General features: G+C 51.1%; 1 protein-coding gene across 1 annotated transcript; it reads left to right on the top strand.

Moving 5' to 3' along the window:
* Positions 1-2,645: 2,645 nt before the first annotated feature.
* On the top strand, positions 2,646-21,912 carry INCA1 (inhibitor of CDK, cyclin A1 interacting protein 1). The gene is made up of 6 exons (XM_032762948.2): positions 2,646-2,882; positions 8,490-8,609; positions 9,762-9,804; positions 17,732-17,940; positions 19,499-19,682; positions 21,716-21,912. Exons 1-6 carry the CDS (start codon positions 2,842-2,844, stop codon positions 21,863-21,865), a joined length of 747 nt encoding a protein of 248 aa, XP_032618839.1. The 5' UTR covers positions 2,646-2,841; the 3' UTR covers positions 21,866-21,912.
* The last annotated feature ends 1,011 nt before the right edge of the window (positions 21,913-22,923 follow it).

Here is a 22,923-nt window from a genome sequence, read left to right as displayed (position 1 = left end):
GGGGGGGGGGGGCTCCAGTTGTGGCGTGTGGAAAGCAAACAGATGACTCCGTCCTGCAATGCCCCCCCTTTCACAAGTGGAAACCCGTTGGCATCACCTCCTCCCGGCTGACGCCGGTGTCCGTGAGCGGACACGCCGGCCTGTTTGCATGGTTTCCACGGGCGAGCCGGGCACGGGCGGGGACCCAGCAGCCCGCCCCGGGGCACCACCACTCCCGCCGAGGGGCAGATGTCTGGGCACCGCGGCGGGCGGCGGGATGGGTCTGAGCCCGTCCCTCAGGTGTCCTTAGGGGGGTGACGTGTGGCCAGAGTCCGGGCTGGCGTGGGGACACTGGGAGATGTTGGGGATCACGGCGGGCGCCGGAGCCAGGAGCCGAGGGATTTCTATGCCCCCCCACATGCCCTGGTCCCGTCCGAGCGCCCCACAATCTGGGGGATTGAGCCACCAGGCTCGGAGGAGCAGCCGGACGCCATTTTCCAGGCCCCCCATGGCTTTTACCGCCTTTCTCCAGCCCCATAATGGTTTTCTCTGCCTTTCTTCAGCCCCCCAACAGTTTTTCCAGCCCCCCAAAGATTTTTCCAGCCTCCCAATGGTTTCTCCAGCCCCCTAATGGTTTTTCCCGCCTTTTTTCAGTCCCCCAACGGTTTTTCCCGCCTTTTCCCAGCCCTCAGGCTTGCGCTGTCTGAGGTGAGGGGAAGCCGCCCCCGTGCGAGCGTGTCCCCCAGCCTGTGCCCTGTGCCCATGGCCGTGCGAGGGGGTGGGAGAAAGAGGGCAGAGACCCCCCCCCATGGCCGTGTGAGGGGATGGGGGAAAGAGGGCAGTGACCCCCCCATGCCCTGTCCCCATGGGGTGGGGGAAGGGGGACACGCCCCCCCGTAACAACCCAGAGCCCTCCCGTCCACCCCCCTTCTGCTCCACACGCTGGGTCCCCCAATATGGGGGGGACCCACAGGACTGACCCCCACACACACCAGTGCCCCAGGGTGTCACACAGAGGGGATCATCTGGGGGAGACCAGGGAGGGGGTATTAATGGGACGAAGGTACCGTGAAGGGGGTATTGATGGCGTGAGGGGTACCGCAGAAGATGTATTAATGGGATGGGGGGTTACCGTGGAAGGGGTATTAAGGGGGCAAGGGATTACCACGGAAGGGGTATTAATGGGGTGAGGGGTTACCGTGGAAGGGGTATTAAGGGGGTGAGAGTACCGTGAAGGGGGTATTGATGGCGTGAGGGGTACCGCAGAAGATGTATTAATGGGGTGGGGGGTTACCGTGGAAGGAGTATTAATGGGGTGAGGGGTTGCTATGGAGAGGGTATTAACGGGGTGAGGGGTTACCATGGAAGGGGTGTTAAGGGGCAAGGGGTACCGCAGAAGATGTATTAATGGGGTGAGGGGTTACCGTGGAAGGGGTATTAATGGGGTGAGGGGTTACAGTGGAAGGGTATTAATGGGGCAAGGGGTACCGCAGAAGATGTATTAACAGGGTGAGGAGTTACCGTGGAAGGGGTACTAATGGGGTGAGGGGTTACCATGGAAAGGGTGTTAAGGGGGCAAGGGTACCATGGAAGGGGTATTAATGGGGCAAGGGGTACTGCAGAAGATGTATTAATGGGGTGAGGGGTTACCGTGGAAGTGGTGTTAAGGGGTGAGGGTACCATGGAGGGGGTATTAATGGAGTGAGGAGTTACTATGGAGGGGATATTAATGGAGTGAGTGGTTACTGTGGAAGGGATGTTAATGGGGTGAGGGGTTACCGTGGAAGGGGTGTTAAGGGGTGAGGGTACCATGGAGGGGGTATTAATGAAGTGAGGGGTTACTATGGAGGGGATATTAATGGGGTGAGGGGTTACCATGGAAGGGGTGTTAAGGGGTGAGGGTACCATGGAGGGGGTATAAATGGAGTGAGGGGTTACTATGGAGGGGATATTAAGGGGGTGAGGGGTTACCATGGAAGGGGTGTAAATGGGGTGAGGGGTTACTGTGGAAGGGGTGTTAAGGGGGCAAGGGTACCATGGAAGGGGTATTAATGGGGCAAGGGGTACTACAGAAGATGTATTAATGGGTGAGGGGGAGTGAGGGGTTACTATGGAGGGGATATTAATGGAGTGAGGGGTTACCATGGAAGCGGTGTTAAGGGGTGAGGGTACCATGGAGGGGGTATTAATGGAGTGAGGGGTTACTATGGAGGGGATATTAATGGGGTGAGGGGTTACCGTGGAAGGGGTGTTAAGGGGTGAGGGTACCATGGAGGGGGTATTAATGGAGGGAGGGGATATTAAGGGGGTGAGGGGTTACCGTGGAAGGGGTGTTAATGGGGTGAGGGGTTACCGTGGAAGGGGTGTTAAGGGGTGAGGGTACCATGGAGGGGGTATTAATGGAGTGAGGGGTTACTATGGAGGGGATATTAAGGGGGTGAGGGGTTACCGTGGAAGGGGTGTTAATGGGGTGAGGGGTTACCGTGGAAGGGGTGTTAAGGGGTGCGAGGGTACCATGGAGGAAGAGACATAAAAGGAGCTGAGTGCACTGGATCCCTCTTCTCCGGCCCCTGTGTGGGGAGAGGAGCCGGGGACGGTCTATGGGGTGGCACTGGCTGGTCAGCGGGTATTATGTCAGGGGTGTATGGACGGGTGAGACTCTGATACCCACAAGGGAAGGGTCATTACGGGGGCATGGCAGGGTGGTGCCAAGGAGCATGGCCAGCCCTGAGTTACATGTGACCCAGTGTTATTGGTTTGCACCCTGCAGGATTAAGGGGACCACCGAGCACGGTGGCAGGGGGCCCTCACGACTGGGGAGATCAAGGAAATCCCTGGGGACCATCGCAGCAGCGGCCAGGCATGGAGGAGGAGACCTGCACGCCCCTCGGCCCGTTTGCTACGTATGTTAACTAATTGCCATAAAACAGGTTAAATTCAGAGGGAGTCGTTTGTATCACAATCTTTTTAAATGGGGAAACCTGGCTTTTCAAGTGAGTTTTGTGTGTTTGCTCTCAAAGTCATGGGATAGATAGATAGATAGATAGAGGGGGTGGATGGGGATAGATAGATAGATAGACAGACAGAGGGGGTGAGTGGGGATAGATAGATAGATAGAGGGGTGGATGGGGATGGATGGATAGATAGATAGATAGAGGGGTGGATGGGGATGGATGGATAGATAGATAGAGGGGGTGGATGGGGATAGATAGATAGATAGATAGAGGGGGTGGATGGGGATGGATAGATAGATAGAGGGGGTGGATGGGGATAGATAGATAAGTAGATAGATAGATAAAGGGGGTGGATGGGGATAGATAGATAGATAGAGGGGGTGGCTGGGGATAGACAGATAGAGGGGGTGGATAGATAGAGGGGGTGGATGGGGATAGATAGGTAGATAGAGGGGGTGGATAGATAGAGGGGGTGGATGGGATAGATAGAGGGGGGTGGATGGGGTAGACAGAGGGGGTGGATAGGATGACGGGGGTGAGTTGGGAGATGGATAGTGATAGAGGGGTGGATGGGGATGACTAGTAGGTGGTGGATGGGGATGGATAGAAGATAGAGGGGTGGATAGATACTGAGGGGAATTGGGGATGGATGAGGATAGATAGAGGGGTTGATGAGATACGAGGGGGTTGGATTGGGGATGGATAGATAGATAGAGGGGGTGATAGATAGATGGGGCGTGGATGGGCTGGATAGATAGATAGAGGGGGTGGATAGATAGCGGGGGTGGACTGGGGATCGGAGTAAGGGGGTTGATGACAGAGGGGGGGATGGGGATGGATGATGATAGAGGGGGTGGAATAGATAGGGTGGATGGGATAGATGTAGATAATAGGGGTGGATAGATAGGGTTGGTATTTGGGATAGATGTGACTTGGATAGATAGAGGGTGGATTGATAGAGGGTGAGATGGGAATGATGAGTAGATAGAGGGGTGGAATAGATAGAGGGGTGGGGGAATGGATAGATAGATAGAGGGGGTGGACTGGGGAAAGAAATAATAGAAAATAGGGGGTTGGGGAATAAAAAAAGACCCCCCAGAGGGGGTCGGATGGGCGATGGATAGACTGATAGAGGGGTGGATGATAGGGGGTGGATGGGGATAGAATAAGATAGAGGAGGGGTGGATAGCATAGGCGGGATTTGGATGATGGATGGCTAGATTGAGGGGCGTCGGATGATTAAGGGGGTGGATGGGAGGGATCGTTATAGATAGAGTGGGTGGATAGATGACAGGGGGTGGATGGGAAATGGATAGATAGATAGAGGGGGTGGAATGGGGATAGATAGATGGGGTGGGATAGACAGAGGGGGTGGATGGGGGATGGATAGATAGATAGAGGGGTGGATAGATAGAGGGGGTGGCTGGGGATGTATAGATAAGAGAGAGGTGGATAGATAGGGTAGATTGCAGATAGATGGGATGGATAGATAGAGGGGTGGCTAGATAAAGAGGGGATGGAATAGGGGATAGATAGAGGGGGTGGATAAAGATAGAGTAGGGTGGAAAATGGAGATGAGATAGATAAGATAAGATAAAGAGGGGGTCGCTGGGGATAGAATAGAGGGATGAGAGGATGGATGGATAGATAGATGAGGGTGGATGGGAATGGATAGAAAGAGGAGATAGGAAGATGGCTGGGGATGGATAGATAGAGGGGGTGGCTGGGGATGGATGGATAGATAGATAAAGGGGGTGGATGGGGATGGACAGACAGAGGGGATGGATAGATAGAGGGGGTGGATGGGGATGGATAGATAGAGGGGGTGGCTGGGGATAGAGAGAGGGGATTGATGAGGATGGATGGATAGATAGAGAAAGGGGGTGGATGGGGATGGATAGATAGAGGGGGTGGATAGATAGAGGGGGTGGATGGGGATAGATAGAGTGGATTGATGAGGATGGATGGATAGATAGATAAACGGGGTGGCTGGGGATGGATAGACAGAGGGGGTGGATAGATAGAGGGGGTGGCTGGGGATAGAGAGAGGGGATTGATGAGGATGGATGGATAGATAGAGAAAGGGGGTGGATGGGGATGGATAGATAGAGGGGGTGGATAGATAGAGGGGGTGGATGGGGATAGATAGAGTGGATTGATGAGGATGGATGGATAGATAGATAAACGGGGTGGCTGGGGATGGATAGACAGAGGGGGTGGATAGATAGAGGGGGTGGCTGGGGATAGAGAGAGGGGATTGATGAGGATGGATGGATAGATAGATAAAGGGGGTGGCTGGGGATAGATAGAGAGAGGGGATTGATGAGGATGGATGGATAGATAGAGAAAGGGGGTGGATGGGGATGGCTGATAGATAATGTGTGGGATGAATGGATAGATATGGAGATGGAGAGAGAGAGAAATATATGGACAGAGGGAATGGCTAGAGGGATCAATCAGTAGATGTATCTGGGGATGGGAGGATAGATGGATCTGTCTGTCGGTCTCTAGACACACCCCTCTCTTTCTCTCTGTGACCTGCAGCTCTGTCTATCTAGACAGATATGTGTCTGTCTAGTATCTGGCCAGCTGACGAGGAAGTGTTTAAAAAAAAAAAAGTTGTTCTAATTGTCACTGGGAAATATTTCCACCAGGTGGCAGAGATGAGTTTTGTTTATCACCGTACAGCGTATTGAAATACAGTGAAGTCGGTGCTAAGAAATCCCACCCCCTTTCAGCATCATCAGTTCCCAGGATGTTATCACGAGTCTCACAATAGTTGATATTTCTCTTAAAGCCCCACTTCCTGGAGTCATGTTATAACATACAAAGCTCAGCTTTAATTTTTACAGTTTTTAAGGGAGCTCAATTTCTGGTCCTAATGGTTGCAGAAAACAGCTGAAAAATGTGAGACCTAAAGGGTCAAAAAAACCAAAAACCAGATATCAGATAAGTCCTAATGCTTATTAACAGACTTTTAAAATCTCATGGTTTTTAAGCCAATATCATTATTTTTAGGCCTGACTCCTGAATTTCATTAACACTTGGGTAGGTGCATCCAAGCACTTTTAAAAAGATTGCCTTCTAGCTTCCAGCGTAGATTCATTGAGTTTTTTGGCTAGACACACAACTTTACTAAGCACCTGTTTTTTACTGGTCTAGTTGTTTTTTGAACCCTGTTATAGTCTTGGCTTTCACAACATCCTGTGATGAGGAGTTCCACAAGTTAACAGTGCATTGGGTGCAGAAATACTTCCTGTTGTTTGTTTTAAACCTGATGCCTGTTCATTTCATTGGCTGACCCCTAGTTCTTGTGTTACTTGAGGAGGAGTAAACAACACTTCCTCATTTGCTTTCTCCACATCAGTCATGATTTTATAGACCTCCACCATATCCCCCCTTAGTCGTCTCGGTTTAAGCTGAACAGTCCCAGTCTGATTAATCTCTCCTCATACGGAAGCCGTTCCAGACCCCTCATCATTTTGGTTGCCCTTTCCTGAACCTTTTCCAATTGCAGTATAAAGTACGGAGCCGCCACTTTTAAACGAGACTCCAGAGTTTGCATGTTAGGCCTTAGACCCAGCTTGTCTTGCTGAACTCTTGGGGTCACCCCCAAATGGGTCTCTCCCTGAAACCTGACCCTCTTCCTCCAGCTCCGTTCCTCATATTCCAGCAAGCGGGCCCATCGTCCCCATCCCCCTCCAGCAGTGGAAGAATACTCGCGTGTGTGAGCCATGCTAGGAGACGCTTGTGCAAAGGACGTGGACTTAATTTGTCAGCTCAAGGACTAGTGCAAGCCGCCTGCGTAACTCGCATTCAAGAACAACGAGTGACCGGGCAACGTGAGCCAGGGTTCGCCGTCGCCACCGTGTAAAAGCTCTCTTTGTTTCATGATTTAACATTATTAAACTTAATGATCCCCACAATAATACTCCCCTACCGGAAGCAAAGAAATAGCACGAGAAAGGCACGTTTTCCAAGTATCGTTATCTTCTCGGCTTCACGCCACTGCCGTACCTTTGTCCTTGGGGTGGGTGGGTGATATTGCACTTCTGTTTAGCTACAGGTCGGCTTTTAAAATTTCTTCCTCTGCCTGGCTTAATAACCTGCGTGTTTGCTTTTATCCAGCAGTACATGGTTCATAGATTCAAAGGCCAGAAGGGAGGGACCCATTGGACACTCCTGTTTCACACAGTGGGCAGAATTCAACCTCTAGATTGAGCCTAATAAGTAAAGCATCTCAAGAGACAGAGAATCCACCCCCTGCCCTGGGGAGTTTTCTCCAGTGGTTAATCACATTTCTGCCTTGTTCCTAATTTTAATTTGTCTGAATTTAACTCCCAGGCCAGGTCCATTCTAGAAAACTTTTGCTGTCGCGGTACAGGGGAAGGTTTTTGCCACCCTAAGACGCACGTACCCTAAGCGAGTTTGCCAGTGTAGCTACATTGGGAAACCTTTCCTAGTGTAGACAAGAAATGGCCCCTAGCCGTTGCTTCTCGGTATGCCTTTCTCCGCTCGATTAAAGAGGTTGCAACTTCTCTTGGACAAGTTCATCAGCCTGTAAGAATCTCAAAGCACTGTACGAGCATGAGCCAATTAATCCTCACCACTGCACTCTGAGGGAGGTATTCCCCCCCCCCGGGGAAACTAAGGCACTGAGGTTGCCTCCAAATTTTCAGACATGGACTTGATACTGCTTGTGTGTTATTCTGTGCCATCTCCTTTCCAGTTCTGTTAATTAGGGATGTGCGTGTTAGCATTGCCGCTCGGGCAGGAAAGAACCTGGGTCGTTAATCACCATCATTATTATCCGCTTAATTATTTCCCTTCTGCGACAATGCCGTGTTTGGCTGTTGGCAAAGGCAGACTGATTTCAGGGTCCGATTGCTGCCCTTTCAAGAATCTTCTGTCTGTAAACGGAGTTGGGCCTAGCTTGGCACGGGCGGAGGAAACAGGAGGGAGGAAACAGCATGAGGTTAATTTTCTCACAGCGCAGAAGGGGAAGAAACTCCTGTTGCATTAGCGAGAGAGCTGGAATAAAAGCAAGCTGCAATGCGCCTCTCCTCTCCGTGCTTTATAGCTGTAAATAATCCTGACTCTCGAGTGCTGGGAACTCCGGGTCCCAACTTCCCAAGGTCCTTCAGCTTGTGCGTTATCCGCCTGTCTCATCTCCGCAGGCGGGTGGATAGGTACAAACAGATGTGTATGGAGGAGGCTAGTCAGAGGGGTTCCCATGGGGTGGATGGATAGGAATAGATACATATGGGGGTGGCACGGCAGAGGTGTATGGGGACTGATGGCTGGATCTTGATGAGTAACACAGGTAAAGAGTTATTTGGGATTTCTTTAAATATATTGAGAGTTTCTCCTTTTCTCTTCCCCTGTTGGCTGCTATTTCACGGGTTCTCAAGTGAGCCTAGGGGTTTATGGGGCAGGGGCTAGGTGGGGTTCTCAACCACAGGTCACGCTTTGCGGGCCACATATCCGGCCCCTGGTGATAAATGGCTTGAGACCCACGGTTCTGTTTGACATGCCTGCTGGCTGGCTGGCTTCTAGGCAGTCCAAGATGGTCAGCCGATATGAACCAAAAGCCGACACCACGGAGCTCCCCACCCATCAGCGAGGTCCGTCTTACAACGCGGATGAATTTTGGAGCGAGCTTAGCCAGCGGCCAAGGTAGGGAACGTGGCGCTTCCTACGCCTCAGCCAGCTTTTTCCATCCCTCCGCTCAGCCTTATTATATCTTGGTGAGAGCTCGACCCTGTTACATAACCCTTTTCATGCCCGCACCTCGCTATGATACAGCAGTGCCGGGGCGGATTCTAACAATAGCTTCCCTGCTGGGTGGTTTTGAAACGATGCAGCTCTCTTCAGTTTAAACCTTTGGGGGCTAATTGGCCTTGCTCATTGGATAAGCACCATCTCACCTCGGGGAATGGAAACTGTGCAGGCAAGTGGCTGATGCTCAGGCCTGCAGAAAGAAATTTGAGGCCTCTGTCCCATTTCACTTTGTTTTCACAGATGTTACAGATGATTTTGGTTGGGGGGTGTCCCCTGAGCTGGGTGCCCCATTGTAGTTGTCCCCCTTCCCCACTCCCATCAGCCCGGCCTGGTTTCTGCCCCAGCTCTGCCACTGCAAATTACTGCTACTCACCATGCCTCAGTTTCCTCTCCCAACCCTTCTCTGTTGCCCAGATAGCCTGTAATCTTTCAAGGGCAGGGATTGCCTCTGGCTATGTGTATGTACAGCACCCAGCCCAGCAGGGCCCTGACTTCGGCTGGAGCGTTTCGTTGTCGTTGTATTAGAAACAATGACACACAAGCAAATGTGTTGTTTATTAGCTGTGTTGCAGGGGTGCCTGTGAGCCTTAGCCACGGACAGGTGTGCTGGGCGCTGCACGACCACGGAACAAAAAGACCGTCTCTGCTCCTGACAGCTTCCTATCGCTCCATCCCTTGAATATTGTTCCCGATAAGCCATGTATATTCATGCTTCTCCCGTTTGTTCCCAGGTTCGATGTCATTAGCATAATGGCCTAGAAGTTATGCAAATTCAATGCAAATTAAGCACCGGGAGGTGTGTTGTTGTTTTTGCGACGTTTGGGCACCCCTGAGTTGCACAGACGATGGAATTCATCGCAGTGGGTGTTGGAAAAGCATATGCCAAGATCTGAGTGGCCGCTTTTATCCAAACCCTCCGGTTATGTTTTCTATCGGGTGGCGGCGGCTAATGCATCTGTTTTCTCTCCAAGTTGCTAACGAACATCTTCTAGGAACCGTGAAGAAACAGCAAATGCACAGCTGAAATGACATTTATTTCTTTTGCAGCCCGCACTGGATGGAAGAATACAGGGAAACCTCACCCCTGCTGGTACGTTGTCACATAGGCACGAGGGTGTTTTAATGATTCGCTCAACAGTGGAACTAATATACCGTGTAAAAACAAGGACATGCAAATGGAATTGATCCTGATTGGTAAAGCTTTTTGCAAACCTAATTTGCTCCCAGCTCCATGGCCCGTTTTGAGTGTAGTCATGGATTACTTACCTGACTGGAGTGCTCCTCACACACCTGCTTCAGTTTATGATTATTTGCATCACGGTGGCGTCTTGAGGCTGCAATTGAAATGACGGCCCTGTCGTGCCACACTAGGATCCGTGGCCACGTGCCAGCTAAGATTCGACCTGGGCCAGCTTCTAATCGTGTTTACACGGGTGTCAATCCACAGCAACCTCAGTGGAGTCACTCCGGATTTACCCCCATGGAACTGAGCTCAGAATCTGGCTCATTTCCTCAAAGCGTTGTGGGAGAACCCCCACTGCGGGCATCCGCTCCCTGGTTACCCTTCCTGGTTCTTGCCACCAAGACAATGAAATATTTGCTGCTCAAAATTTTTATGGCCTCACCCAGCCCTGCCCCTCGATTCCCTTCTCTTTCAAAATATTACTCATGTTACCTTGCATGCTAATTACGGGCCTCCTGCTGCTCCCTGAGCTTGCATAAAATCTATTTCCGGCAGGCATCATTAAAAATAATACCTGACTGCGTAGCTGTCAGTCCTCTCAGAAGTGATGCAGAAGCTGACACTGATCTGCGCAACGGACCTTCACTCAGGCTCCCGATTCTTCTCCACTCTTTGCTGCTTTCTCTCTCCAGCCACCCCCCACCCCCAGAAAAGACGTCCATCTCCCCTACAGTCCCACTCATCAGTCAGCGCAGTAACCGCATTCGCACACGACGTGCCCCGCGATTAACGATGTGAAGTTATACATATGGTAATCGCTTTCCATCATTTGGGTGGGCAAAGATTCCCCCCTTCCCGGCCCGTTCCTTCTGAAGAACGTTCGCTTGGTGATGCCAGGCACTGTGATGGTTTTTGGGATCTCTGGATTTGTGGGCGGCGGAGGGGGACAGGAAGGATTGTCAGAAAAGGTGCAATTGGAAAGAGTTTGCTGGAGCTTTTTGGGGTGCGTGTGTATATGCTCCAGCCTATGCTCCAACTATGGACCCCTCAACTGAGATTGGGTTCCCCCATTGTGAGATCCCGGTCCCATTGTGTTGGGCAGTATGCAAACACCTGGCCTTAAAAAGTTTACAGTCTAAATGACAGTCAAAGTGACTGATAATCCTTCAACAGTGTCTTCAATAGTAGCCTGTGCGTATGATTTCCACCCAGTTTAACGACATGGGAAGACTTGGTGTTATTCTGTTGCTAAGGCCTTGTCCACACTGGCACGTTTCTGCTTGCTCAGTGACACATGCAGTGGTCTCAGCGCATCTTTCCAGGTGACCACGCCTGCTCCGTGCACCAGGCGATCCCTTGCTTTGAGCAATGCTGAGCTGCCGGACCTCATTGGCATTCGGGGAGAGGAGGCCGTCCAGTCCCAGCTGCGCTCCCGCTGTCGGAATTATAACAACCACAGACAGATTTCACGGTGGATGACAGAATGGGGCCATGACCGGGACACACAGCAGTGCAGGGTCAAAGTGAAGGCGCCACAGAACGCCAACCACAAGGCGTGGGCGGCAACTGCCGCTCCGGTGCTGCGCCCACGAGCTGCCAGTTCTACAAAGAGCTGGATGTGCTACTCAGCGGCGACCCCACCTCCACTGCGAAGGCCACTGCGGAGACTTCAGTGGCTCGCGCGCCAGTCCAGAGTGGACCGAGCTAGGAAGAGGAAATCTTGGACGAGGATACGGAGGGGGACCCAGAGGCAGAGGATGAGTCAGAGGTCAGAGATGCATGCAGCCAGGACCTCTTCTCTACCCCGGAGGCACCTAGCCAGTCACAGCTGTGGGAGTTTGGTGAAGCGCAAACAGGAGAGGAGGCCCCTGGTAAGTGGCTTTCATTTTTGGGAATCGCTGAAGCGACTTGCTGTGGGGCAGGAGGGTTGCAGAAAGCAGGCTTGTGTCTGTATGATGCATGTACCACCCTATGCCTAGTCTGAGCAGCGGAGTCTTGGAGAAGACCCTCTCTTGAGTCCCTGCTCACGCTCAGTAGTGAGATATCTGCCATAATGAACATAGCCTGTGGAAAATCTGGGGACAGGAATGATTATCCCCTCCCCCCGCCCAACACACACACAGTGCTGGTTCTCCCCGAGAGCCATGTGTCCAGTATACAGTATGGTCCTGAAACACTGATTTCCTCTGCCCCTGCGGTTACTCACCATTCTGGGGGGCTTGGGGCGGCCAAGGGGAAGGAGTGGCATGTTGGGCTCTTCGGCGGTGGGTCCCTCGGTCCCTCTCAGAGGGAAGGACCTGCCTCCGAATTGCCGCCGAATAAGAAAGCAGCGCGGTGGAGCTGCCGCTGATCACGATCCCAGCTTTTTTGTTTTTTTCCCCGCCACTTGGGGTGGCAAAAACCCTGGAGCTGGCCCTGGGTCTTGTGGCTCATGTGTGCTTGCTTGGGGTCAGGCAGTTAGTGACAGATGTGTGACTAGTGGCTGTGTTTTAAATCAGTAGTCTCTGCGTTGCAAACAATACTGCTCCTGTAAAATGTTGCATTTTGTCTTCGCAGATCTGACCTTGGGAGCCCAGCCTCCCTCTTTGTTATCGCCGGCTGAATGATAACACGGCCATGGAGAACTAAGGAGGACTTTCTGCGTGAGGTTATCATGCACTCCGCCGCCGAGAAACAGGAATTGAAGGAGGGGTGAGACAGTGAGAAAAGGGACCGAAAGGAGAACACAGCATGCCAGAACGAAGCCACGGAGCAGATCTTATACGTTATGGAGCGCCAAGCGGACATGCTCCATGCGATACTAGCACTGCAAACCGAGCGCTCCGCGCCCGCCCTGCCCTGCAGTCACTGTCGCAAAACATGCGCCCCCAGACACCATCAACACACACTCGTCAATCTCCTGGCTCCAGTCTGTACCCGCTGCATTCCAGTCCTCCCAGCACTGCGGACTCCCAGTACCCACTGCACTCAACACCCATCCCTCTGCAGGTTAGCCCTGCTGAAGTACAGTACCTGCTGCACGGTGCTCCAGAGGAGAAGCTTGCATATGATACCTGGATATACACAAATCTTTAACCGTCCCGGGACACCACTTCCTCCTGAGACCTTCCCTTCCCGCATCCCGCTCAGTGCTGATGGGTTTTTTTTGTTTGTTTCTCTCCTCTGGTTGTTGTTTTTTAATAAAATAATTGTGTTGGTTTGAAAGCATCTTTATTCCATTAATTGAAAGCAAACAGAGCCCTGCAAAGCAACAGGTAATTTTCTTAAACCTTCATAGTGCATTGTCTGCATTAGTCACAGTCACCACCCAGCATTACAAGCATTGCACACCCGAGCATACAAAAAAAAAAGAGTGGCTTTCAGCTTCAAATTGCTGCCTCAAGGCATCCGTGATCCTTATGGCCCTGCGCTGTGCCCCTCTAATAGCCCTGTTCAAACTCAGCCTCCAGGCGCTGAGCTTCAGCAGTCCAGCCCTGAGTGAAGCTTTCACCCTTCCCTTCACAAATATTATGGGGCATACAGCACACAGCTATAAGCATAGGAATATTGTCATCGGCCAGGTCCAGCCTCCTATATAGGCAGCGCCAGCGGGCCTTTAAACGGCCAAAAGCACACTCAACAGTCATTCTGCACTTGCTCAGCCTGTTGTTGAACCGCTCCTTGCAGCTGTCAAGGTGCCTCATGTATGGCTTCATAAGCCATGGCATTAAGGGGTAGGTGGGGTCTCCCAGGATCACAATGGGCATTTCAACTTCCCCTACGGTGATCTTGTCCGGAAAGAAAGTCCCTGCTTGCATCTTCCAAACAAGCCAGTGTTCTGAAAGATACGTGCGTCATGCACTTTTCCAGACCAGCCTGCGTTAATAGTCTGTGAAACGCCCACGGTGATCCACAAGCGCCTGGAGAACCATTGAAAATTCCCCCTTGCAATGAATGTACTCGGTGGCGAGGTGGTCTGGTGCCAGAATTGGAACGTGCATCCCATCTATCACCCCTCTGCAGTTAGGGAAGTCCATTTGTGCAAAGCCAGCCACAATGTCACGCACGTTGCCCAGAGTCACGGTCTTTCGGAGCCGGATGCAATTAATGGCCCTGCAGATGTCTGTCAACACGACTCCAACAGTCGACTTTCCCACTCCGAACTGGTTAGCGACCAATCGGCAGCAGTCTGGAGTAGCCAGCTTCCACAGTGCAATCTGCAATGACAGGGCAGCTCTCATTCTCGTGTCCTTGCACCGCAGGGCTGGGGCGAGCTCATCACACAGTCCCATAAATGCGAAAGTTCTGCAGCCACTTCTCGTCATCCTAGACGTGTGTGATGATGTGATACCACCACTCAGTGCTTGTTTCCTGAGCCCAAAAGCGGCGTTCCACAGTGGTCAGCACCAGGGCTGGCTTTAGGCCCATTCCACCAATTCCCCCGAATTGGGTCCTGCGCCTAAGAAGGCCCCACGCCCAGTGAGAATCCCTTCTCTGGCTAGAGGCGCCTTTTTAATTTTTACTCATCTGGCGGCACTCTGGGTCTTTGGCGGCCCGAAGAGGCAGCGCGCGCAGTACACAAACAGTTGAAAGATGGTGCCAAATGCAGACGGAAGCACAGGGATTGCTGGGATGCAAAGCAGTGCATCACGGGGCATTGGGACAGGACCCAGGATGCCCCATGGTCCCCTCCGCCTTCCCACAACTCTTAGCGGCAGAAGAGGAAGAGATGTGCTGTGGGATAGCTGCCCAGAGTCCACCGCCGCGAACACGAGCAAGAGCCACGAGTGTGAACACGGCATTGCGCAGGCAGCTGACAGCGTGAACGCACAACGGCGGTTTCCCTGAGTGGTGCCGTAACTCTGCCCGTGTCCTACGAAATCATTAGGGACACATGAAAGGGAGTCTGAGACAAGCTGCATACATTGCTGAAAGGACATTGTTTTAATTAATTGTTAACTCCTAAACTAATTAACAGACTTGCCTGGAAATCTTCAACCACTTCCCTCGAAGAATAAGGGCTGGAATTTTAGGCAGGGCATAAGCAGCAAAGAGTCCTGTGGCACCTTATAGACTAACAGACGTTTTGGAGCATGAGCTTTCGTGGGTGAATACCCACTTCGTTGGGTGCATGGCATAGCTGCTTGTTGCAGACATAATAAAAAAGATCAGATCCCAGCTCGAAGTGCGAAACTCACCTTAACTGTAGCGATGTGATGCCTCCATAACAGAGAAGACAGACAAAAGAGGTTGGGAGTGGACACCGGCACAAAGCGGGGATTGACAGAACCCAGGGCGAGGGTTGAGCTGGGAAACCGCAGGTGGCTGCGTAGCTTCACTGAGTTTAAAGGCAGAAGGGATCGATAGATGAACTAGTCTGACCTCCAGGCCAGGGGATTTCAATCCCCAAAACAATCTGGATGATTACGAGTCCTTGAGACATTTCCGATGATGGTTAAATCTCCCACCCACCTGCAAAGCGGTGAGGTGGCGTACAAGGAAATCTCACTTAAAAAAAAAACATTAAAAATGTCAGGTGTGTTTCTCCCCTGCTCCGTTGATTAATTATCTTTGTAGGGCACTCACTGCATCTCCAAGCGTTATTGTTCCCTACTTAGCACTGACGGCTGTTAATTAGGAAAGCTCTTGGCTTTGGGGAGTTGATTTTTAGCTCGTTAGGGGTGAGATTGAGGATGTAGCTGGTGGTAAGAGCCGATTTGCAACTGGCATGCTTATTAGGAGGGGGCAAGGATGGGGTATATTCCTGTATAGCTACATTTGGGTACCATTTCGGGGCCTCAGCAGTGGGCCCGCACCAGGAAACGCTTGGCCAGCAGCAGTCCTGTCTTATGGTTAGGTAGACAGCTGAGAGCACATCTCCTGATCTCAGCTAGGGCAGGATGATTTCAGGTAACGGTGGTGGATTGTAAACTGTAAAAATGGACACCTAAGGGGTTGTCTGGTCCTGCTTGCAGGCCAGGGGCCTATGTAGGGCAGCATGCCATCTGTGTCCTGAGTAGTCATCCTGCCGAGGTGGAGTGAGTTGTGGCTCTGACTTAGGGAGCAGCCTGCTTTGTCTTTCTCTGGTTTTGGTTCTGGTGTGGATACCCCTGAGCGACAGAATGATACTGATGTAGGCCTGCAATGTAGACCAGACCTTACAGCGCTTCAGGAAACCCAGCCAGTGTCGTTCATGGAGCACTGTTTGACTACCCTGGCAGACAGATCCTCCATGTGTCACCATGCCCATAAAAGTCCCTCCTCACCCTCTTATGGAAGTCCCTCACCTCTTCCATAAGAGAACAACCGTGGCCTGAAAACACTGCCTCCCACCACGACCTGCTTTTTCGTCTCATCCACCTGTGATCTCTTTTAGCTTGGAGCAGGGACTCCCGCTGCCTGGCATCTAGGCACTCTGACAACTTAAATTGTTTATTAATTGCTTCAGTTCCTGGGTGATTCCTGGTTTTAAGGTGGATGAGCCAATGGCAGGGGTTGACTCAAACCAGGGTCTCTCTCTCTCTCTCTTTCCTTTTTTTGTGAAACATTTCAAAAAGTCTGGATTTTATCCTGATGTGGAATGGGAACATTTTTTGGGGGGAAATCTCAAAAAGTCTCACAAGACAAGAAAAGCATTTCCTGCCCAGCTCCAGGCATGATATTGGTTAAGGCCTGGCAAAACTCTCCTATGGAGAGAGACTGAAAAGTTTGGCGCTGTTCACAATAGAAAGGAAGAAATAAGAACATCCCTATGGGTCAGAGCAAAGGTCCATCTAGCCCTGTGTCCATTGCCAGCTGCCCCAGAGAGAATGAACAGAACAGGGAATCGAGTGATCCTTCCCCTGTCGCCCATTCCCAGCTTCTGGCAAACAGAGTGTCATGGAGTGTGGGGGAGTCAGGGCCCTGCACCCGCCTGTGACGGAGCAGCAAGCAGGGCGGATTTGACCTGGGAATGTTGCAGGGGAGTTACAGTGGGGACAAGAAGGAAGCTCCCTGAGCTGTAACCTGAGCCAGAAGGGGGGTTTGGAGAAATGACGCCTTCTGCCTAGGGAGACTGAACAAAGGGAGGAGGGGCAGAGGGGTGGGGGGAGAAAGTGGCTGGAGGAACTTTTTGGTTTCAGTTTGGGCTAGGTGGTGCATTGCAGGGAACCCCAAGCTGGGGTCTAAGCTCCCTGAACCCCCAGAAGGACTCGATTGAGGGGTCCTGGTTGTGCCTTCAAGCTCTGCTGTAGACTGCGTTCCTATTGTCCAATAAACCTTCTGTCTTACTGGCTGGCTGAGAGTCACTGTGAGTCCCAAGAAGAGGGGTGCAGGGCCCTGACTCCCCCACACTTCGTGACACTCCCACTTCCTGCGATTTACCGTGACTCTCAGCCAGCCATTTGTTGCCAGGATACAGAGTGTCAGCCATTTATGCACACCGGAGACTTAAGAAACACATAGTGGAAACTGAGGCACCCACACAGTATTCAGAGGAAACATTAAGAACAGTCCCACTTCGTCACACAGAGCCTAGGGACACCCTCCTTGCGGATTCAAAATAGTTCAAAATAAACCATTTTCCAGACAATACCTTGCTAGCCTGTGGAACACCTACCACTTGATGTTACCGAGGCAGAGAAGGCAGCAAGATTCATAGAGGGGCTCGCCATGTATAAGGGGAAGACTATTCAGAGTTATGATAGCTAATGCTGAGGGATAGCAGACCTCACGTTTCATTGTTTGAGCCAATCTCTGTTAGAGATCGGCATGAGACCTAATGTAAGGGGAAAGAGGGTTCTTGTATCTTCCTCTGAAAAGAGGATACTGAGGTCTGATCCAGTCTGGCAATTCATATGTTCTCTTTACCTCGTAGAGGTCTAGCTCTGCCGTCCACAGGCCCAATGTTCAGACAGATGCAGGTTCCTGGCACGTGCTGGCCATCCCGCAGGCGCTCCCCTCTCCTCGGGAGCTGTGTCGGAGGAGAAGCAGCCAGCTGAAACAAAAGAGACTGGCGAACGGCAGCGTGATGTCGGTCTGTTACCACCTGGAGGACTTGAAGAAAAGGCAAAGCAGCATTGAGCAGTATGGTGCTGAATTTATTGGGCAGGTGGGCGGGTGTCTGTGGGAGGGGAATGAGTGGGATTTGTGTCGTTTCTCTATTTCTGCACAGCACAGCGTTGGTCAATGCAGCAAAACGCTAATGGCATTGAGGCGGAGGGCCAAGTAAAGTGATAAAACTTGCAGGCCTTGTCTGGATCTGTCTAGCTTCACTTTGCAGCGCTGAATTTCTGTTGTCCGGGACAGACTGCGATCGAGTACCTTCCCTTTCTTAAAGTGAATCGGTTGAGCTCCTGGAGTCTCTTGCTATACGTTAACCGAATGCAACCTCCTGACTAAGTGGGTGTCTGTCTTCCAGATTACTATACTCCGATTTGTCTTGCGTACCCCCCAAGTTACACCTCACTTCAAACCGATGTGCTTACAAAATCAGACGTACATTTCAGCGTATAGTCTATGGAGCTAGGGTGACCAGAACCAGGTCACTGAAGCTGAGAACCACCAAAGTGATGGGGCAGAAAAGATTTGGAGGCCTGCATCTCTTTCTGTCCGAAATCCCAAACCCTCCTTCGTGCCGTTGGCAAGCTGCATTTGTTGCTGTTGAGTTCGAGGCTGTCATTTAATCTTTTGATTATTATAATTAAATTGATTTGATTAACTCTCGATCATCGTGGGTTTTAAATCTGGCAAGCTAAGCAGCTTTGGCCAGGTTGGGCGTTTGGAGGGGTCGGGTGTCAGTTTTCCCTTATCATTCAGGGTGCCAGTTTTGGTTGGAGATTTCATCACATGACATCTTGAATTCAAGGTTAATGTTTAATTCCTGGAGACCCTAGGCTGATCCTGGAGGGGTGGCCACCCAATTCATAATGCGTCAGGAGGTTATGTTGGTGAGTTCGCTGCAATATGCTGCTGTGCTGCAGAGAGCAGGGCGGAGGGCTCAGCAGGGTGCACCCTCCGCGGCCAGGCAGGGCTGACTATAATCCCCTTGTGTGGTGCTAGGGGGTCCTCTGCTGCGGGGAATTGTCTCCTCAGATGTTTGTAATAATGAAATAATCCCTGTGTTTTGAAGTCAGATGTTAATCTTCTTGTCCGGGCCAACTTCCAACCTGAGTAATTAAAGTTTTGGGGTGACTTGATTGCAGTCTACAAACACCTGCAAGGGGGGAACCAATATTGAATAACGAGCTCTTCAATCCAGCAGGGAAAGGTTGAACACGGTCCCATGGCTGGCAGCGGAAGCTAGACACATTCAGACTGGATATAAGGCATACGTTTTTAATAGGGGGTGTAACTATCTGTTGGAACCGCTGACCCAGGGTCATGGCAGATTCTGCATCGCTGTCAATTTTAAAATCAAAATTGGATGTTTTCCTAAAAGTTCTGCTCTTGGGAATATTTCGAGGCAGGTCTCTGGCCTGGGTTATACAATAGTCCCCCCTGGCATTGGAAATCTATTAAACTGTCACTGGAGGGGGGGTCAGTTTGTAAGGTTCTACTGTACAGGGCCTCCAATCTCAGTTCTGGCCTCTGGGGCATATTCATGTGTTTGCAAACACTGTGCTGTGTGCATGGCCCTGTACAGGCTGAAGAGGCTGAAATGGGGTGGATTCGGATCCCCAGCCAACTCTGAAGGGCTCGAAGGCGCCGCTGTCTCTCTAGCTGAAGAATTGCAAAGCGGAAGAGACCTGCTAAGCAGTTTGACCAAGCCAAGACCTTCCTGGCTCTGTGAAGAGGACTCTTTTGCTAGCTGCAGCAGCAGCGGGCAGGTGAGTGGGGTGTGTGGGTCACAAAGATGGGTGAATGAATGGGCTTGGGGTTTTTTTCCCCCTAAACCTCTCCTGTTCACTGTGTGAGGTACACGTTTCGGTTTTTGTTCAGATGGAAGAGGGTGGCATTCAAAAGCGTTGTCGTGCTCAGACCATGGGGAAATTCATGGTCCAGCCAGTCTTATATCCTGTTTCCAATGGTGGAGCAAGAAACCCCACGGGAACCATATTCCTAAACTATTACTTAGGGATCAATTCGTGCCTTAAAGCCGGAGGAGTCATATCCCTTCCAAACCTCTTGCTTAGTTGGAAATCCTGATGAGTCTCACCTTGCATGTTCTCGTTACCCACCCAAATCCTGCTGATCATAGAAATGTTGGGCTGGAAAGCCGTCAGCCGAGGCAAGAAGCGATCCTGGACCATTTTGCTGGTTGTCTAATCTGTTCTTAATAACCTCCAGGGATGGGTAATCCACAACCGCCCTAGGGAACTCATTCCTGGGCTTAACTACCCTGAGCGTCAGAAAGTTCTCCCGAATATCTAACCTAAATCTCCTTTGCTGAAAACTAAGCCACGTCTTTCTTGTCCTGTTCTCCGTGGACATGGAGAACAATTGATCACTATCCCACTTTATAACATATTTGAAGATTGTTATCTGGTCCCCACCCCTCAGCCTAAAGGGGCCCTGGTCTTTGAACTGTTCTTCATAGGTCGGGTTTTCTAAAGTTTTTATCATTTTTTGTGACTGGGGTCTCTCCAATTTCTCCACATTTTTCTTAAAGTGTTGTGCTCAGAACTGGACTCGGTATTCCACCGGAGGCCTCGCCAGTGCCGAATAAACCAGAACAGTGACCTCCGTATCTTGCGCACAACCATAAGCCCTTGTCCTAAATGAGCTATTGTGGCAGCGAGTTACACAGGCTAATTGTGCCTTGTGTGGAGAAGTTTTTCCTCCGATCGGTTTTTAATTTGCTGCCTTCCAGCTCAGTTGCATAGACCCCTCGTTCTTGTGTTATGGATAAATGAATGGAAGGGTTCAACCCTATTTCCCGTTTATCATTTTGTATATCTTTATTACATCTAGTGCAGGGTTGGAAATAGTTTTCCCGTCCTGTGAGAATCTTTGAGATTTTGTCAATTTTCCCTGTCCCAAATCAGGATGAAAAGTCAAAATGTTTGCGAACGGAACAGCCAGGGGAAAAAAAAATCAGTTTGGATCGGTTCAGTCGAAATCTGTCCTTTCCGTCATTCTGCAATTTTTCATTCTGATTTTAACTTTTTTTTGCAATGACAAATTAATGTCAATTTCAAAATAAAAAGTCACTTCAAACCTCCCTTTTTAAAACGTCAAAACAGCAGGTTTCCACGATTTCAAAGCTTTTTTCCCCCCTATTTTTTTTTTCCAAATAGGAAAATTTGTTGAAACTTTCCTAGCAAAAAGTTTCAATTTCAATTAATTGGCATTTTCCACCCAAAAAAATTTTTTTTTTGAATCAACCAGGTGTAATCATGCCCCTTTGTATTCCTCTCGCGAGCTTTTCAAGTAGTTTTGTAAATATAGCCCTCTCTCGCCTCTGTGGATGACTTCACCTGCTCTCAAGTCTTCACACCTCTTAGAACTGCAGGCCAGCGCAGCTCGAAAAGAACAAGCCGCATCCCTTTCTGCCTCAGACGTCACCGACAGAATTGTCCACTCAGTCCCAGTTGGCAAATTTGCCCCCTGATGATGTCAGCGGCAGAACAAACCCAGCTGAGCTTTCACCTCCCAGGCAATGGTTGGCGATGAAAGCTACCGCTAACACCTTGACTCATAGAACAAGCAAATATTCTCTGGAAATCGGGTCCTTGTGCAGAAGTAAACGGGGGGGGGGGTGGCCTTCATACTGCCTCGGCATGGGGACGGGGTGGGGTGGGGAGAAGGATGGATTATCCATTTACCCTCCAAGGATAAGGTACAGGACTCAGGGGTAGGACAGCTGGGCTAGGAAGTATTATGCTGGTAACCCTTTCTCTTTTCATTCCTTGGCCCTCAGCGGAGCTGCAGCATGGGAGAGCAGCAAGGGATCCCCGAGGGAAGCCAGGTGGGCTTCTCCCTTGTGGCCATGGCAGACCGACCCCAGCCGCCAGTCAGGTGCCTGCCTCAGGAAGCCTTCTGGGGCTTTGGGCACCAGCCAGAAGAGTGATCGTGAAGTGCTCGGCGTGGGGGACGGAGGGGGCTATCACCTACGCACGCTTGCAGCAGGCCTTATATGAAAGTGGATTCGCTCCCCTCTCCTGACATCGGGCAACAGGAAAGCGACCCCCCCGCCCCCCAAGAGCCTGCTTGGTTCCTGGTTATTGACTGTTTCATGCCTTGGTTTTTGGTTGGGGTTTTTGTTTTTTGGGCAAGGAAAGGAATGGCTTCCTTCTTGACGTTCTCTGTGGGCTTTCGGGACCTGGCTCTGTAGCCAGAAAGACACCAGCAGGATTGTTTCCATAGTGATTCAGCGCAAGCAGAACAGAAGAGGAGGCTGCCTGTATTCTCCCGCACCCCGCTCCTATCTATCGGAGGGGTGTTTTAGTTAGCAAACACTTCGAGAGCAAAGCAACCCAGGCAGCGGCGTCTTAAGCAATCTGCTGCCTTCTGCGCCTGGGAATGATGAGCCACCCTGACACGCGATGAAACGGTCTCGAAGCCATGTCCCCTGACCGCCCTTCCCACCAAAAATACTCAGATAAGCCTCCAGCCTGGGACCTGGTCAGCACCTGAGCTGAAGTTTGGATCCGTCTCTGCCACGGCTGGAAGGCTGTGTTGGCCAGTGGGTGCTAGTGGCTCGTGTGTGCCGGTCTGGTGGGAGACAGTTGGGGAAGTGGCAAAAGCCATGGGTGGTACAGTACCGGGATGCTCGGTGACGCTTCTCTTCTCCCCAACAAGAGCCGTCCAGGTGAGGTAAGTGTGGAGCGGGGCACCGAGGGGAGAGGCGATCCTGCTGGCTTTCCCCAAACCTTTGTGTCAGGGAGAATGGGGTGCGAATCTGGACCAGTCTTGCTCCGGCCATTCCCCTGTCCCTAGTTTCGGGGTAATGAATTATAAATCACCCTTGAGGAAACACCTTGAGCCCACGGGAACCAAACGCCTGACCCTCCGGTGCTCTTTGGAATACCCAAGCCCCGCTCCTGGCTCATTTCGGAAGGCCGATGTGACTGAAAACAGTGAGGGTGAAATTCAGTCGTTCCCAGTTTATTTCCCCGCCAGAACAAT

Source organism: Chelonoidis abingdonii, chromosome 11 (genome assembly GCF_003597395.2).
Source record: "Chelonoidis abingdonii isolate Lonesome George chromosome 11, CheloAbing_2.0, whole genome shotgun sequence".
NCBI lineage: Eukaryota > Metazoa > Chordata > Testudines > Testudinidae > Chelonoidis > Chelonoidis abingdonii.
Note: the sequence above shows the minus strand (reverse complement) of the source record. Positions and strands in the feature narration are given on the sequence as shown.